Here is an 18,979-nt window from a genome sequence, read left to right on the forward strand (position 1 = left end):
AAAAAAGGTTTACCAGGATGTTGCCTGGTATGGATGGTATTAGCTATGAGGAGAGATTGAATGAATAAAGTGGGATTGTTCTCCCTGGAAAAAGAGGCGGAGCGGCTACCTGATAGAAGTTCATAAAATTTTATAAGGGGTACAGATAGGGTGAACAGTTGGAAGATTTTTCCCAGGGCAGCAGGGGGTGGGGGGGAAATCAGTGAAGATGTATGGGGGAATTTTTTTTACACACAGGGTGGTGGGGGTCTGGAATGCATTCCCAAGTAACATGGCTGAGGCAATTACGTTAGCCATGTTTAAAACTTATCTTGATAAACATAGGAACAGTTAGGAGTAGAGGAATGTAAGCAGTTGATCTAAATAAGTAAACCTGATCGCTACAGGCTTGGAGGGCCAAGGGGCCTGTTCCTATGCTGTACTGTTCTTTGTTCTCAAGATTCCATGGATTTTGAATAAATAAAAATAAATTTTCCTAAAGAAGGTTAGAAAGATAAAACAATTTACAACATCTGTCTTGTACTCTGATATTTCACGTATAAGGTACGTGTGAATTAACAGGCAAACAGTGGTCGAACGCTGCTCAATAAGTGACAGATGTGACCAAAACAAAATCAATGACAATCTCAGCAGCCCACTCAAACATCAGTAAAAAACTGTTGAGCCAGCCAATCTTGTGAAACTCTTGTCTCTCTCTCTCTCTTCCAAAAGCCACCTTCACAAGGTTGGCAAACCATAGCTGTTTTCCTGTTTGGAGCCTTTTTCTGCAGTCAGTTTTGTTTTAATTCAAGTGAGACCTGTTCCTGCCCCTGTCTGAGAAGCGTCTGGGCCTTCTCTAGCCCTAACTGAGCGCATGCTTTCAATGGCACTGCTCATACTCCCTCAACAGAAGCTCTTCCTAGTTCTACTTGTGTTGTTCATTTTTTATTATTATTATCCATTCATTCATGAGGCATGGGCATCACTGGCTGACTGTCATTTATTGCCCAAGCCTCATTATCTTAGTTCAGAGGGTAGTTGAGAGTCAGCCATACTGCTGTGATTCTGGAGTCTCTTGTAGGCCAGACCGGATAAGGACGGCAGATTTCCTTCCCTAAAGGACATTAGTAAACCAGATGGGTTTTTTCAACAATGATTTCATGGTTATCAGTAGATTCTTAATTCCAGACTGTTTTTTTTTACTGAATTCAAATTCCTCAATCTGCTGTGGTGAAATTCGAACCTGGGTTGAAGAAAACTAGCTTAGTTTCTGGATTAATTGTCTAGCAATAATACCACTAGGTCATCGCCTCCCCTTTTCACTGCATGTTCCTCTCCAGTCTAGGGTAGATGTCCTTAAACCTGGCACAGGGCAAACAACACAACCATCTAGGGTCTCTTTCTTTGGCTGTAGTGAACTGTCTATCCCCATGACTATGTTGTTCCCTACCACACCTACATTCCTAGTTATTCTTTTTAGTTGTATGGCCTCCTGCAACGAGGTGTCGTGGTGAGTTTACTCATCCACCTTGCAGCTCCCAATTTCAGCTATACAAGTTGTAAGAACCTCAAACTTGTTGCTATAAATGCAAAGGCTAGGCTGTTACGTTTCTATCTTCTCGATCCCCTTAACTGCCTCACTTGCAGTCATATCCTTCTGTCCCCTAAACTTGATGTGTGCAGAGTGATGAGGTTTGCTATAGCAAACCTGTCTGTCTATCATAACATTTGTGGGACTGACCACTGCAGTCATTTTGAAAGCAGGCTTTATTTTTACAGTATACCTTCCATCTATGATTTAACATTGCTATTGTGTTAAATGGGACAGATTAGGTAGTCCGTTAAGAGTTTTGTGGGCTATCAACAGCAGTATAATTATATGTCTCTGTTCTATAGTTCCCATCATTGTAGTTGTCAATACCCAGACAAATTAACCCATTTCACATGACATTTAAGAAGCGGCTGAGTGGATCTGCCGCAACACGTGTAATTAGCCGTTTGCTCAAGACCTGAGCATCAGAAATCGTCGTCCTAGTACTGGTAAAGTTGTTTCAGTGTAGATGCAAAACCTAACAATATTGAAAATTGCCTCTTCACATAAATAAAGACCAATTTGTCCAGCCACTCAAATGCGGATCTATTAGCCTCCTCTTAATCATTAGCAAAGAAAGTGAAGTCAAGTGACATTGTCTCAACAAATCTGCTCACCAGCACACAGTTATTGTTCTCCTGCACTTCACACAACCTTGATCTGGGCATATGCTTATGCTGAATGTCAGTCTTTGGTTGAGTCATGTAAGGATGATGATTTGACATAATATTTAATGTATCCTAACGGGCTTATTTTGCAGGTGGTAATAACCCATATTTGAATGCATTTCCCTTCAAATAATACATGCACTAGTATTTATTGCGATAAATTAAGGTACTGGTTCAGGCTGACCATATTTAATCCACTTAGCATTTGTAATTAGCATCTTCAGTTGAAAGAAACCAGTTGCGATTATTTAAAAAAACATTAATTGGCTTTTTTTCAATATATTTAATACCCTATTTACAATTTGAAAGAGAAATTGTACGAGCATTGTTCCTCATGTGAACTAACAACATTTATCCCAGTAGTTAATTTATTATTAGTTGTTTTAGTTCCAAATATACAAGTTGGAAACAGTGGGATTGCTCATATTTCATTGTCAAGTATAGAATATGCTTCAGGTGTTGCTTACAATGCCCCACATATATTGGCAAAATGCTATCTGTGTGGGTTGCTAGAAGTTCCAGTGGCAAGTTGGCAATGTTTACGTACGGATGCATACATTAAGCAATGTGGATAGCATTATTATTAAAGCAGGAAAGATAACTGCCTTTGACATCAAGGCAACATTCAATTGAGTAAAGCAATAAGGAGCACTAACAAAACTGTGGTCAATCCAGGTTATTGGAAATGTCTTCCATTTTCTGCAGTCATACTTGACCGACGGAGATGGTCAGAATCAAAAGCCTCAGAGTGCCAAACTTTATGCAGTATATATGCCCTTAGAATGCACTGAAACATTCACCAAACTTATGTTAGCAGTACCTCTGAGTTTTGTGAACCCTACCACCAAGGAGAATGAACAACAAAATCATGGGTATGTGACCACTTCCAAATTCTCTGCCAAGTCGCACATTATTCTACTTGGAAAATACGTTACTTGGCCCTTCTTTGTCAGTAGGTTAAAATCATAAAGTTCCCTACCAAAATGTTATTGTGGAGACAGCATCAGTACGGAACCTAAGGCATTTGAAGGAGATTGCCTGTCACCACTGAGTAGAAATGGATAAAAATGAGGCATTGCTCACATCTTGAACATTTTTTTAAAAAGTGGTTGATTTATAATAGCCAAAATAAAAACCAAATGCATAATGGAAATTACTAATCGTAACCCTAATTGTTAGAGGGCCTAAAATTTACTTCCCTTTCCTTTTTATTAATTGATTCAGAAACTGGACTGAAGGAGTGTGCTTTAATAAATGGCTGGTTCTAAAGCTCCTTGAATTTTTTTTTTGTTTGTAGTGAAAAATGTCCCTTGCCACAGACCTGTAGTTGTGATCACAGTATTTGTGCTAATATAACTCCATCTTTCCTCCTCGTTCCTCTTGGTCATTCACATGCAAGTAATTGCAGAATTTGAAACTAACTTTATTACTGTCCTGGACAAAATGAAGAAAATAGATTTTAGATTTTTAAATGTGGCTGAAATTAATGTGCCACATATCTTGTTCTGTGGAAAAGTATATTGAAATAATGCATTTAGTTGTAGAATTGGTGTTTAATTGGTACTGCAAAATCTGGTGTACAAATTGTATATTTTCATGTAAAAATACGGAGGATTGACTTGCATGAGGTCTGCGAGAAATCAGCCATTTGCTAACTGCACTGTATATTATTTCTAATCTTGCTGTCTATTGTAATCTTGCAAATAAAATATGCATGTAGACTTTCATGAACAAAACATTAAAATTGCTGTATGCAACAAAACTTTTGCAATGCCACAGTCAAAATGCTATTTCCCCTGGACGCATGACTGACCAGTTGCAAGTGATGGTGGTTAGCTGCGACAGGCTGGGGGCCTGTTTGAGAGTGCGCATATTCTATCATAGCATATTCCAACGAACTTACCTGAACCATGTCTATCAAAATAGTCATCGCACGTAACATCTTGGATGACATCCTAATGCTTATGATGTCAGTTGAGTCCTTTGCTGTCCTGAGGATTGCAAGGCTTTAATTCACCAGTCACCAAGCCAATCTTGAAAGAAATGTTAAGGATGCACTATTGGAAGGAACAATTTTCTTCTGCACTTTCCCCTGTTTGCTTGAGAGTTTCTCCTCCTATCCTTATCACAGGATGGGAAACAGGCCTGGACTGAGCTCTCTGTGGCCCAGTTTAAAAAAAAACAATCACTAGTTGATAGCTGTTCCCAAATAAAGTCAACTGCATTCCTTGTGAAGGCCCACTTAGTGATTGTGGATGGGAAAAAGCCACTGTGATTTGATACTGTGTATAATGTGCACTGTAACTGCTCAATCATTTAGGGCACAAAATGTGTAGTTCAGTAGTGGGGATGAGCAGAGGTGGGTGGGATTGTAGTATTATGGGCATTGTGATGTATGTATCAAATAGCTTGCATTCTGATAAGTTTCTGGTAATTTAAGAATTATACTTCTCCATGCAAAATATGAATCTGCATGAAAGTTCACCTGTCATGTCCTTGACATCTGTTTGACTCCATAGTTTACTTTTGTGCAGACCTCTTTGACTTATTTTACAATTGCTTGCTAATAGCAAGAGAAACCAGTGACATCAGTGAATTAATTTGTCTGTTTCAAGGATTTCTTGAAATTGCAGAGTCAGGTCTATGATAGCTATCAGCTTTTTGGAACTGACCTATTCTGAGTGTAGAGGTGGCTGTCAGCTGTGCTGGGAATCTCTTCTCCAGAATTAGCTGTACTGGAGTGATTCCAGGTACAGTACTGTTGTAAACAAAATTTGAGTGGCACTATAAGTTTTCTCCAAGACAGGTTTATGGACAAGTCAGTCTTCGACTTAATCAAATAATTGCTTGACTAGACGCTGTATCAAATCTTCTTTTAGTTTCACTACAAGAGTTGTCAGTTTTGGTCTTTGTGGCTGTTGCAAATGTTGGGAAACTCCTAGATTGCATGAAGCTTGTGGCTGCTTCACTTTTGTTCCTTGATCTCTGGGTCTGTTCCATCTCCCAATTTAGATTGTGCTTCTGGAGCTGGAACCCATGCTGCAGTGGGGTAAACACCTTCAATAGGGCAAACGTATTTTTTTTTTAGTAAGGCTACTCATCTGCTGTAAGGCTTTGGATGAATTTGTCTATCTCTTAAAGATAGTAATGCTGCTTACTTTCCCTCCCAACACACTCTTCCATAAACAGAATTAAAGCTTAACTTTAGAAGCCTTTTTTATTCTGAAACTAGTCAATGCAACTGTCTGCAAAAGGCACATTTCCTAACAATGGGTTCATGTGATCAAAAATATAAAAATGAAGCCGACAACCTTTTTTTGTCACAAATTAATGATGGCTTTGTCATGCTCACATGCTTATCATGTTACAGATTGAGGATGATTGTACACAGAGAAATCATTGTAAACCAAACCCTATCTATAGAGTTTCCATTGGAAAACCTGTTTACTGCTGCTAAGGTGTCTTTTGTTCGTTTTTGTATTCTGCCATCCTAGTGTTTTCAGATGTTTAATTTGAAAATGTCTAAGTTAAAGAACTTTATAAAGTCCAACATATTATACTGGGAACCAAAACAAATTGATTATTGCAAAGTTGTTTGGTTTAACATCAACTGAGCTCTCATTTCTTTCAAATCTACCTGTGCATTTCCTTTTTTCTCCTCCGACCTATCGCCAAGAAGTGCTGCTTTGTTTCTTTAAAGTTGTGAGATTCCCTGCGAGATTAGCTGAAAGCAGTAGTTTGTCTAGTGAAAGTGCTTTATGAAGGTTTTCTTGCCTTGTGTCTACAGAGCATGCCAGATTCCATGAAATGCTCTTTAGACACAGTTTTGCCGTGTTCCATAGAGAATTTGTTTTGGAAGTAATATAATTGTTGCAACTGTATTCAAATAGGAAAAGCGCAAGAGGGGAAATGAATACTACTCTCTTACACCTGCAGTACTGTATTTTGCAACTACCTCTTTACCACCCATCTCAGTAATGATCTCCTTAATGTGAAATCCTGCTTAACTATGTTTTTTGTCCCTAGGAAATTAGAATTGATCTTCAAGAAGCTCAACCATATTAGTTTGAACAGCTGTAAGGATTGAGCTTGTAATGCATTCCTTTGCTCTGTTTTTCTTGCAGGCTTTTTCAGTATTTTTTGTTTGTGTAGCATTCACGTCAGATATAATATGCCTACTCTTCATACCAGTGCAGTGGCTTTTCTTTGCTGCCAGTACATATGTATGGGTTCAGTACGTCTGGCACACAGGTATGTTCATTTTTTAAATTCAAATTGTGTCTTTTGTAGAAAAAAAAGGAATAAACATTAGAATTGTGAATCTTGTGAAGAAAGGCATGACTTGAATCATGATTGGGCAGTGTTTGAAAGTCAAACTTCTAGTTGGTCTCACTGCCAAATCTAGGCCATGTTGCTGCAACAGCATAGGAGGGAAGAAAGACATATTCTTTCCTAAAGCAAACTATCTCCATGCGATGCTTAAAATGTGTTATCTCAGTAATTAACTAGTGATGGACAGAATGATTTTTGTATATGACAGTTATCAAATAAGCATAGTGTCCTGTAAAATTGTACTGAATAAGTTTTGCTTTGCAACCTTATGCCTTTAACGACAGAGTAATAATGAATTAGCTTTTCTGTCCCTGTTTTTGGTTATGTTGTTTTTGTAGTACTGAATAAGCATACTAATGCTTTGTTTTTTGTTATTAAAGATGTGCTTAAAAGCCCAGATATTGCATGCAAATCAATATCATAGTGTGGTATTTCATGCAAAATGGGGTAAAACTAATGTGCCTTTGGTGCACTATTTCCGAGATCTGTCCTTGACCAAATTGTAATGAATTCTGCCTAGTTTTGAGATCTGTATATCAAGCATCCGACTAAGGAATAGCTTATTTACGATTTACTTTTGTGCAATGAGACATAGATAATTAATAACCTGGTAATAAAAGAGCCTTTGGAGAGGAGTGATTGTATGGTAATTTTATATTGGGTTTGAAACTAGGGTCTTAAATCTAAACAAATCGAATGATGTATATATGCGGGATGAGCTGGCTTAAATTGTTTAGAAAGTCATATCAAGGGATTTGATGGTGGACAGGCAGTGGCAAAGATCTAAGGAATTATTTCATAATTTCCAAGGATTATGCATTTACTCATGGACTAAATAGCATAATAGGAAAAGTGGTCTAACTATGGCTACTTGGGGAAGTTGAAGAGGGCATTAAATTAAAGGGAGAGTATTATAATATTGCCAATAAGATCAGTAAACCTGAGGATTGGGAGGGTTTTAAAATCTAGCAAAGGGTGACACAAACTAAAAGAAAATAGGGTGAGAATAAACAAGCTAGAGATGTAAAGCTTGTAAAAACCTATAGGTATATCAATAGGGAAGAGATTTGTGAGAATAAATGGGAGTTCTTTCACGACAGAGATTACAGAATTGTAATGGGAATGAGGAATGGTAGAAGTGCTAAATAAAAACTTTGTATTGCCTCTTTCATCAAAACAAAATGAGAGATTAGTGATATTAGCTTAATAAGAAAAATACTAGTGGAGAAATGAATGAGACTAAAAGCCAACAAACCCCCTGAACTCCAGCCAGCACCCTAGGGTTTTTTAAAGGTGGTTTTGGAGATGCATTTAGTAATTCTTTCTAATCTTCCAGAATTCTCAAGATTATGGATTAGCAGGTAGCAAAAATGATCTCTTATTCAGGAAAGGTGGAAGAGAGAAAAAAGTGACTGTGGGCCAGTGAGCTTGACATGCGCACTAGAGGAACTGCTCGCATTTATTATTAGAGACATGATGATGGCAGACTTAGAGAGCTGTATGATTAAGCAGAGGCAGCGTGGTTTTATGAAAGGAAAATTGTTCTTGCTAAATCAGTCAAAGTTTTTTGTAGTTTTAACAGGCTGGGTGGATAAAGGGAAGGTAGTGAATATAATATATTTGGATTTTCAAAACATTTGACAAATATTAGGGCGCATGAGGTTGGTAACGTATTAGTGTTGATTTAAGATTGGTGAATGGACAGAAAACAATAAGAATAAGCAGGTCATTTTTGGTTTAGCAAGCTGCAACTAATGTTACTACTTCGGCAATCAGTGATTGGCCTCAGCTATGCACAGTCTATGAAAAGACTGAGCGTAATGTGTATAAGTTTACTGACGAGTGCGTTAGGAGGCAAAGTAAGCAGTTTGGAAGGCTAAAAAATGTTGCAAAAGCATTTAGAAAGGTTAAGTGAACAACTGTGGCAAAAATGTAAAGTTATTTACTTTGGGAAAAATAGAACAGCAATTTTTTTACAATGGTGAGGGACTGTGAAATTTTGCTAGTCAGGGAACTGGTTATCCTACACAAATCGTAGAAAGTTAGCATGTAAGTATCACAAGGAATTAGGAAAGCACATGTTATGTTAGCTTTTATTACAAAGGGATTTGAGTCAAGACCTCTTGCTACAATTGTACAAGCCTTGTAGGGCATTGGTGAGACCATGCTTGGTGTACTGTATATAATTTTTATTGCTTTACCTAAGGAAGAATATACTTACAGTGTACACCAAAGGTTCACTAGTCTAATCCCTGGAATCAATGAGAAGAGTTGGAGTAGAGTAGGTTTATATTTCCTAGAGTTTAGAAGCATAAGACGTGATTTCATTGAAAAATATAAAATATTTAAAGGGATTAATGGGGTAGATGATGGGAAGATGTTCCCCTGGCTGGGGAACCTAGAGCTAGGAGTTATAACATTAGAATAAGTGGCCAGCCATTTTGGTTTGAAATGAAGGAGATATTTTGTTTATTCAGAAATTTGCAAATCTTTGAATTTCTGTAACCCAGGCAACTGTGGCTGCTGAGTTGTTGAGTGCAAGTCAGAGAACAGCAGAGTTTTGAGAAATTAAGGGATATGGGGATAGTTGATGAATATGTTGCTAAGATTGATGATTAACCATTATCTTTTTAAAATGATAGAGCATGCTCAAGGAGCCAAATGGCCCACTCCTGCTCCTAATACCAGTGTCAATAAATGATGTTGCATTGGTTTCAATTGCCAAAGCTACTTTGGATCTAGTTGCTCAGGGGTGGGAGTCCTGATTGACTTGTCCAGCATCATCTCCTTCCACTGGGGAAGAATTTAGCTCGACTTGATGTCTTTTTCCGAGTATAGCTGATAGTGTTTTTATTTTACGGACTGCTGCTATTAGCAGCCTTAAATTTGGTGAAAATATTTTAAAATAAGTAGTGCCTCTGATGACAGATATACTAGAAAAAGAGCCGGCATCTTTTCCAGCCAATGTAGACTCTGGTCAGCTCATTCATACAGGTCAGTGATGTGGTATGCATAGTTGTTTTCTGCTGTAGACTGTGGAATCTACTTGGTCTAAAAGCAGCAAATTCCACAATGCTAGAAGTCTTCAGACATATTTGTGAAGGATATTGGATTTACTGAGTATGATGGGATAAATGGTGCCGGGATCCGGGATATCTCTGGTCACGTCCCAGAAACCCTGAGGTGGGAGGGAGATGAGCCTGAGGTTGTGGCACATATTGGTACTGCTAACATAGGTAGAAAGAGGGAAGGGGTCATCAAAAGAGAATATAGGGAGTTAGGTAGACAGTTGAGAAGGAGGAACACTAAGATAGTAATCTTGGGATTGCTGCCTGTGCCACAGGAAAGTGAGAGCAAGAATGGAATGAGATGGAGGGTGAATGTGTGGCTGAGGGACTAGAGCAAGGGGCAGGGATTCAGGTTCCTGGATCACTGGGACCTCTTTAGGTATGACCTGTACAAAAAAGACAGGTGGCACTTGAATCTCAGGGGGACCAACATTCTAGCGGGAAGGTTGGCTAAGGCTGCTGGGGAGACTTTAAACTAGAAAGGTTGGGAGGAGGGAATCGAGATGAGATGACTGGGAGCGAGGAGTTTAGCTCGCAAATAGTGTAAGAGGGAGGATAGATGGGTGATGGAGAAGGGGAGCGCTCAGACCTAAGGTTTGAGATGTCTGTTTTAATGCCAGGAGTGTGGCGAATAAAGTGGATGAGCTTAGAGCGTGGATCGCTGCTTGGAATTGTGATGTGTGGCCATTACAGAGACTTGGATGTCTCAGGGTCAGGACTGGATACTTCAGGTGCTGGGTTTCAGATGCTTCAGAAAGGAAGCGGGGTGGGGGGGACGTGGCACTGTTGATCGGGGATAGTGTCACGGCTGTAGAGAAGGTGGACGCTGTGGAGGGATTGTCTACGAGTCTGTGCGGGTGGAAGTTCGGAACAGGAAGGGGTCGATAACTTTGGGTGTTTTCTATAGCCCAGTAGTAACGGGGATGTTGAGGAGCAGATAGGGAAACAGATCCTGGAGAGATGTAGTAATAGCAGAGTTGTTGTGATGAGAGACTTTAATTTCCCAAACATCGATTGGAATATCCCTAGGGTAAGGGGTTTGGATGGAGAGGAGTTTGTTAGGTGTGTTCGGGAGGGTTTCCTGACACAGTATGTGGATAAGCCTACAAGAGGAGAGGCTGTACTTGATCTGCTACTGGCTAATGAACCTGGACAGGTGTGGGATCTCTCAGTGGGAGAGCATCTTTGGAGATAGTCATCATAACTTTATCTCCTTTACACTAGCATTGGACAGAGATAGGATCAGGCAGCTAGGAAAGTGTTTATCTGGAGTAAGGGGAAATATGAAACCATCAGGCAGGAAATTAGATGAGTAAATTGGAAGGAGGTATTCTTGGGGAAAAGTATTAAAGTAAAGTGGCAGATTTTCAAGGAATGTTTGTCTGGAGTTCTGCATGACAACATTCTGATGAGACAGGGAGGTTTTGATAGGTCACGGGAATGTGGTGCATGGAAGTTGTAATGAACCTAGTCAAAAAGAAAAGGAAAGCGTACAAAAGGTTCAAAGAGCTAGGCGATGTTAGGAATCTAGAGGAGTATACGGCTTGTAGGAAGGAACTTAAGAAGGAAATTAGGAGAGCCAGACGGGGATATGAGAAGGCCTTGGCAGATAAGATTAAGGAGAACCCTAAGGCGTTCTACAAACATGTGAAGAGTAAAAGGGTGAGATGTGAAGGAATAGGACCTATAAAATGTGAAGGTGGGAAAGTTTGTACAAAACCGGTAGAAATAGCAGAGGTGCTTAATGAATACTTTACCTCGGTATTCACAGTGGAAAAAGATCTGGATGGTTGTACTGTAGGCTTGCGGCGGACTGAAAAGTTTGAGTATGTAGACATTAAGAAAGAGGAGGCGTTGGAAATTTTAAATAGCATCAAGATAGATAAGTTGCCGGGACCGGATGGGATGTACCCCAGGTTACTGTGGGAGGCGAGGGAAGAGATTGCAGAGCCTCTGGCAATGATCTTTGCGTTATCGATGGAGACAGGAGAGGTTCCGGAGGATTGGAGAATTGCAGATGTGGTCCCTATATTCAAGAAAGGGAATAGGGATAGCCCAGGAAATTACTGACTGGTGAGTCTAACCTCAGTGGTTGGTAAGTTGATGGAGAAGATCCTGAGGGACAGGATTTATGAACATTTAGAGAAGTTTAGTATGCTCAAAAGTAGTCAGCATGGCTTTGTCGAAGGCAGACCGTGCCTTACGAGTCTGGTTGAGTTCTTTGAAAATGTGACTAAACACATTGATGAAGGAAGAGCGGTAGGTTTGGTTTATATGGACTTCAGCAAGGCGTTCGATAAGGTCCCCCATGCGAGACTTCTTGAGAAAGTGAGAGGACATGGGATCCAAGGGGCTGTTGCCTTGTGGATCCAGAACTGGCTTGCCCACAGAAGGCAGAGTGTGTTTGTAGACGGGTCTTTTTCTGCATGGAGGTCGGTCACCAGTGGAGTGCCCCAGGGATCTGTTCTGGGACCCTTGCTGTTTGTAATTTTCATAAATGACCTGGATGAGGAAGTGGAGGAATAGGTTGGTAAGTTTGCCAATGACACGAATGGTGTTGTGGATAGTTTGCAGGGATGTCAGAGGTTGCAGCGTAACATAGATAGGATACAAGAATGGGTGGAGAAGTGGCAGATGGACTTCAACCCGGATAAATGTGTAGTGGTCCAGCTTGGCAGGTCAAATGGGATGAAAGAGTATAGTATGAGGGGAAAACTCTTAGCAGTGTAGAGGATCAGAAGGACCTTGGGGTCTGGGTCCATAGGACTCTTAAATCAGCCTCGCAGGTAGAGGACATGGTTAAGAAGGCGTATGGTGTACTGGCCTTCATCAATCGAGGGATTGAGTTTAGGAGTCGGGAGATAATGCTGCAGCTTTATAAGACTCTAGTCAGACCTCACTTGGAGTACTGTGCTCAGTTCTGGTCGCCTCATTACAGGAGGGATGTGGAAGCTATTGAAAGGGTGCAGAGGAGATTTACAAGGATGTTGCCTGGATTGGGTGGTATGACTTATGAGGATAGGTTGAGGGAGCTCAGTCTTTTCTCCTTGGAGAGATGAAGGATGAGAGGTGACCTGATAGAGGTGTATAAGATGTTGAGAGGTATAGATCAGGTGGATTCTCAGATGTTTTTTCCCAGGGCTGAAATGGTTGGGATCTAATAGAGGTATATAAGATTATGAAGGGTATAGATAGAGTAAACAAAGGTAAGCTATTTCCTATGATAGAGACACACAGGACAAGGGGCCATGGGCTGAAGGTGAGGAGGGAGGTTTTTCACACAGGGTAGTGGGGGTATGGAATGCTCTGCCAAGTAAGGTGGTGGAGGCAAACACACTAGAGTTGTTTAAGAGTAACTTAGACGGGCACATGAGTGGGTTGGAGATGGGTGGATATAGGAGATTGTTTTAAATAAGGGTCATTAGCATTGGGGTGTTCCTGGTAAGGTAAATGGATATGGTACAATAATGATGTCTTTTTTTCTCTTTTTCATTCACAGGTTTTAAGTCGGTCCACCTTGTGTCCAACGAGGGGCATACACGCGATGGGTCGTACTTGGGCTGCTCTTGGTTGTTCGAGATTGGCCTAGTGCTTCATGTCGTTAGTGCGTGCTTAAACTGGACCAGATACTGGGCAAGACGACAGCTCAGTGACTATCACTGATTGCTGTGCAGACACATGGATTTGGGCTGGTGTCTGTGGGAGTTTGCACATTCTCCCCGTGCTTGCGTGGGTTTTCTCCGGGTGCTCCGGTTTCCTCCCACACCCCAAAGATGTGCTATTAGGCTGATTGGCAGTAATAAATTGTCCCTGAATTAGTTTCCCTCAATGTGGATGGCCATAAAACATTAGATAAGGGTCATGGGTAGAGGGGGGGACTGGTTGTGTTACGATGGCGGCGCAGGCTCGTTGGGCCGAAGGGCCTGTTTCCCGGGCTGTTTTTGTTCTTTGAGAGGACGCAGATTTAAGGTGCTGGGGAGTAGGTACAGAGGAGATGTCAGGGGTAAGTTTTTCACTGGTGGGTGAGTGGAATCGGCTGCCGTCAGTGGTGGTGGAGGCAAATTCTATAGGGTCTTTTAGAGACTTCTGGATGAGTACATGTGATTTAATAGGATTGAGGGTTATAGGTAAGCCTAGTAAGTAGGGATATGATTGGTGCAACCTGTGGGCCGAAGGGCCTGTTTGTGCTGTAGTTTTTCTATGTTCTAAATGCTACAGAGTGAGGTGGGACAGTAGCTGATATTTCATTGTCCTGGTTAACGTCCAGTAGTTTGGCCAATTTATTATGTGTGTTGCCTATGCTAATTTCATGGCTTTGCAAGTCCTATTTTAAAATTCGATTCACCGTGAGTCTAACCTATGAGGCATCAAAATTATGTCCTTAAATAATAGAAACTGAATCAGTTCTTGCTACTAAAAGATTTAAATGGATGATTTAAGAGTTTGGATCTTCAGCTCAGTATGTTATATATAAGGGTGAAGGATGAAAGGCAGGTATTTTGAGGGTGAATTGTATTATCTTATAAAGTAATAATTTTCTATTTGTCTTCACCATCTGAGGCAACTACTTGACTCAACTGATAAAATGTGTTCTTACCTTCAGCCAAATGCAGTGTTAAAATGCAATGAATAAAAATCTACTAGCCTGAATTTTTTCTTTCCAACCCATTCCCTGATTGACGTGTGGGTCTTTTTTCAGCTTATTAAATGATCTGCCCAGCTCTAGCTAGTATATAGAATGCTAAGAATATTCATGACATAATGTTAACAAAAATGTATGAATGTTACTGCAGAGGAAATCTCTGCTAATTGAGTACATAGTTTGAATCTGATATAGTTTTGGGTGTCTCTTGCCATATGAAAGGGATTTTAATATTCTCCAGTCTGCGTGTTGCTTCAAAAATGCCACAATGATGAAGAATTATGATGGATAGTTCCCTATGGAAAACTCACCATTTAATTTACAAGTTGGGTTCAAGCTTACTGAAAGGAGAGAAAAATAAAAGACAAGCTCTTGGCTTGTAAATGGCACAGCTCCCTTGCTGAGGGATCCAATTAATTTATTTTAAGCAGTTTTCAATACTTTCATTCGCAAATGCGTGAAATTAAAAAATAGGGATAATTCCTAGCTCATACTAATACTCGTATTTCCCTATACCAGAAACCTTTACAGCCTCCTCTACATGTGTATGTTTATTTCTAGTGGATGACTAGTTGTTAAATTCAATTGGGATCGGGTTGGGTTTCAAAGAGGGAAGACTTCTCTATCAGAAGCCAAATCCTGGACCTGCGTTGACTATATGTTAATCCATTGTATTATCCATTCCCCATATTTGATTTTAAGAATCTACCTGTCAGTGGCCTATAATGGAGAAAGATGGTGGGGGAGAAATGAATTGCTTCTTTACCTCACTTTTGCATTGCAATGTCACTTGCTACTTTTCAATTGCTAGAGTGTGAATGACACCTTGGGAATCTGAGGTTAGTGAAATTTGCAGTAATAAACAGTTCACCTTAGTAAATGGAAAGCTGACTTGATTCCTTTGTGATGACCCAATTTCTGAGTTTTTAGATCCAAATTTAAATTTGTTGCTGTTTTTGCAGCTAATGAAAATCATTGTAGAGTGCAGCAGTTTGAGAAGCCTTATCTTTGGCAAGAGACATTTGACAAACTTGTATCAGCATGTGTAGCTAGTGTGTGATGCAAGAAAATGACATCTATCTTTCAGCTTTTCATGAGAAAGGCAGCGCCATTTTAAATGTGTTGTTGGAGTGTTATCTCATCTAAAAATTTCAATTATAGGAATAATCTTTTTATCTTTTTCAGAAAGAGGAGTGTGTTTACCAACGGTATCACTATGGATATTATTTGTTTATATAGAAGCAGCAATCAGATTTAAAGATTTAAAAAATTTTCATGTAGACCTGTGTCGCCCTTTTGCTGCACACTGGTAAGTTACTTCTGTTTTCTTGACATTTTATTTGTACAGCTCTATACAAATTCATTATTTATGAATATAATTGTCTTTTCAGGATCTATTTACCAAACGGTAAAGTGAGTGTAATATCCTTGTGTAACGAATCTTTGATTTGTTGTCATTCATTACTGTCTCCAAAACTGAAAGCTACAAAATAGAAGTTTTAAGATATTATACAGAATAACTTACTGTCTGAGAGATTCTGAAGTAGGTCCATCTTTTCAGATTCTGACACCTTTCACAGCTTAAGCTTGGATTTGCCACTTGTGATATCTAAACATCTGCATTACACCCTTAAACAGATATCTGTTCCAACCATTTTGATTAATTTGTAGTTCCACATCTGATTTACGCATGTAGGCTTTTTAAACCAATGTGTCTCCTTATTAGTGCACTGTGCAACATATTATATTGTATTTATATTGTCCCAAATGACATGAGAACCAATTTATTTGGATAACTGGGATGATTAAAACACTAGTGAGAACTGTGAAAGAGTACTGTACATTTCCACATGACTTGAAATACAATTTTTGCCACTGCCAATTATTACCACAAAGGAAACAATTCTAAGTCCTATTTTGATATAATTTCGGAAATGGTTATGAGTAGTGTAATGCCTAAATAGAATGGCATGCAAACAAAAGTAACATTGTGTTGATTAACTGCATCAACATGTAGATGGGTAAATATGTGGTTAGAAATTGAATTGAGATCAAGACTGAGGATAAAATTCTGGGGAGGGGTGGGTACAGTAAGGGTTAAATAATGGCAATTTGAGGATGGGCAGTACTTGAGTTTCTCTCTTTTGTAACTGTTGAAGACTTGAAAATATCTTTATTCTACAAGAGTATCAAGTGTGACAGAGTCCATGATACAGCTTACTGAATGTGGTCGAATTGGGTTTTGTGGACCAAATGACTGTCGTAGAGAATTTGTTTATTGCCTTAATGCATTTGTCCCTTGTCTGTCTTCAAAGGTTTGAAGAGAGTTAGGGTGAATTTAGACTACAATAAAAACAAAGTGCTGGGTAAACTCAGCAAGACTGGCAGCATTTGTGGTGAGAGAAACAGGAGTTAATTTTTCAAGTCTGCAACTCTTTAGAGCTAGAGAGGGAGAAATGTGATGAATTTTATACTGTTGAATAGGGTGTGGAGCAAAGTAGGTCAGTGATGGGTATGAGCTGGAAGGGATTGCAAAGAGATGTTTGGAACGCAAAACAAGTATTGATGGCAGTGTTAAGGACTATAGGAGGTGCTCGTTAAAAGTTGTGTCGTGCCCTAAGCGTCTTTGTGCAATCTTTCTGTGCACACCTGTCACTGACCACCTATTTTGCTCCACCTACTTCACTCCACTCTTAAACAGTATCAAGTCCATCACATTTCTGTCTTCAACTCTGAAGAAGAGTAACACAGACTCGAAACATTAACTATTTCTTTCTCCACAGATGCTGCCAGACCTGCTGACATTTTCCAGCAATGTTTTTATTTTAGATTTCCAGCATCTGCAGTATTCTACTTTTGTTTTGGTGAATGTAGACTAGCTGCCTAAGTCACTATCTTTTGTAATTTCGTAATGTTATAGTTTGTAGGAATTGAGTGGTGATAAATATAATTTCTCTACTTTAGTTTTTACATAAGTATAATTGTTTCAGAGCTATTCAAATTTCTGATGCTGTGCCTTAATTTATCATTAATTTGTTTGTTCAAAAGTTAAAGTTCATGTTATAAAACTCATATTAATGAATAAATGTGCAGTGCAATACTGTGGTGAGCCATAAATTCAAATAAAGTTCATGTTCACCTTTCATTGTCAGGGCATTGCTATTGACTTCCATATCTTCAGACTGGAGAAGCAAAAATTGGGCATGTTTCCCTTTTTATCGCAATCTATTGAGTTATACAAGAGAGTACATGTGAGAATGACTGATGGCTCATGAGGGCATGGATCTAAAGCCCAACAAAAGTTTGGCACATTTAGATAGTGAGCAGTTAAAGAAGAAATGGGATAATTGCAGAAAAACCTCCTAGGATCCAAGGTTTTTTATCCAATTATGTTTCGGCGATTGGAGAAAAGCAACATTTCCAATTAAGTTAGAGGTGTAATTTATATATGAAGTTTTGGTTTTAATGAATACTTTTTTAAAATTTTCTCATTTGAAAAGAGTCATGGAAGTTTAATTTACACTGCCAGTGCAAATTGTTTTCCCTAATTTGGCTTTTAAAAGTTGGATTTTTAGTTGCTTGGTAACCGTAGTTTAAGATGCCTATTAAAAGTGACTCTTGATTTTCTCCCTTTCATAACTAAAGCATTGGCTATCCTGTGGTGACACTGGGATTTGGCTTCAAAAGTTATGTAAGCTATAAAATGCGATTAAGAAAGCAAAAGGAAGTCCAGAAGGAGAATGAATTCTACATGCAGCTCCTACAGCAGGCCTTACCGCCAGAGCAACAGATGCTACAGAGGCAAGAGAGGGAAGCCGAAGAAGGTAAGAATTAATTTAGGTTGTGCCTAAAACTACCACTCTTTGGAATAGTGCATGTTTTGCACCAGGATGCAAGTAATAAAGCTTGATGATCGGTGAGAGGTCAAATATGAAGATTCCTTGTTCCACCACTAGCTATAGTTTTTATTAGTACATGGGAAGTGGATATCACTGGCTGGGCCAACGTTTATTGCCTATCCCTGAAGACATTTTAAAAATCAACCACATTTCTGTGGGTCTGGAGTCACATGTAAGCCAGACCAGGTAAGAGTAGCAGATTTCCTTCCTAAAGGACATTAGTGAACCAGATGAGTTTTTACAACAATTGGCAATGAGTTCATGTTTGTCATTAGTCCTTTAATTCCAGATTTTTTTGATTATTGAATTCAGACTTCACCATCTGCCGTGTTGGGTTTTGAACCTGAGTCCCCAGAGTGTTACCCTAGGTTTCTGGATTATTAATCCATTCCACCGTATGTTTGGACAGGCTGAATGAGTGGGCATATGCATGGTAGATGCAATAAAATGTTGATAAATGAGGTTGTCCATTTTGGCAATAATAGGAAGGCAGATTATTATTTGAATAAGTGCAAATTGAGTAAGGTGGATCCTGAGAGAGACCTTGATGTCCTTGCACATCAGTCACTGAAAGAAAGCATGGAGGTACAGCAGGCAAGTGGTATGTTGGCCTTCATAGTGAGAGGATTGGAGTGTAGCAATAGGGATGTTTTACTGTTATTATAGAGCTTTGGTGAGGCTATGCCTGGAGTATTGTGCGCAGTTTTGGTGACCTTGTCTGAGAAGGGATGCTCTTACTATAAGGGGAATGCAGCAAAAGTTTACCAGGCAATGGCAGGGCTGTCATATGAGGAAAGACC

At 39.5% G+C, this 18,979-nt stretch overlaps 1 protein-coding gene across 2 annotated transcripts in view; it reads left to right on the forward strand.

Annotated features, from left to right (window-relative positions):
- Window positions 1-18,979, forward strand: part of maco1b (macoilin 1b) — a 104,206-nt gene that overhangs the window by 51,021 nt on the left and 34,206 nt on the right. For both annotated transcript variants that reach the window (XM_080211117.1, XM_080211115.1), the window contains 3 exons: window positions 6,363-6,489; window positions 15,466-15,589; window positions 17,926-18,104. In XM_080211117.1, coding sequence (XP_080067243.1) covers window positions 6,363-6,489; window positions 15,466-15,589; window positions 17,926-18,104 — 430 coding nt within the window. The remainder of the gene's footprint in view (window positions 1-6,362; window positions 6,490-15,465; window positions 15,590-17,925; window positions 18,105-18,979) is intronic.

The sequence above is a fragment of the Carcharhinus amblyrhynchos genome, chromosome 24, assembly GCF_965287045.1.
Source record: "Carcharhinus amblyrhynchos chromosome 24, sCarAmb.v2.hapA, whole genome shotgun sequence".
Lineage (NCBI taxonomy): Eukaryota > Metazoa > Chordata > Chondrichthyes > Carcharhiniformes > Carcharhinidae > Carcharhinus > Carcharhinus amblyrhynchos.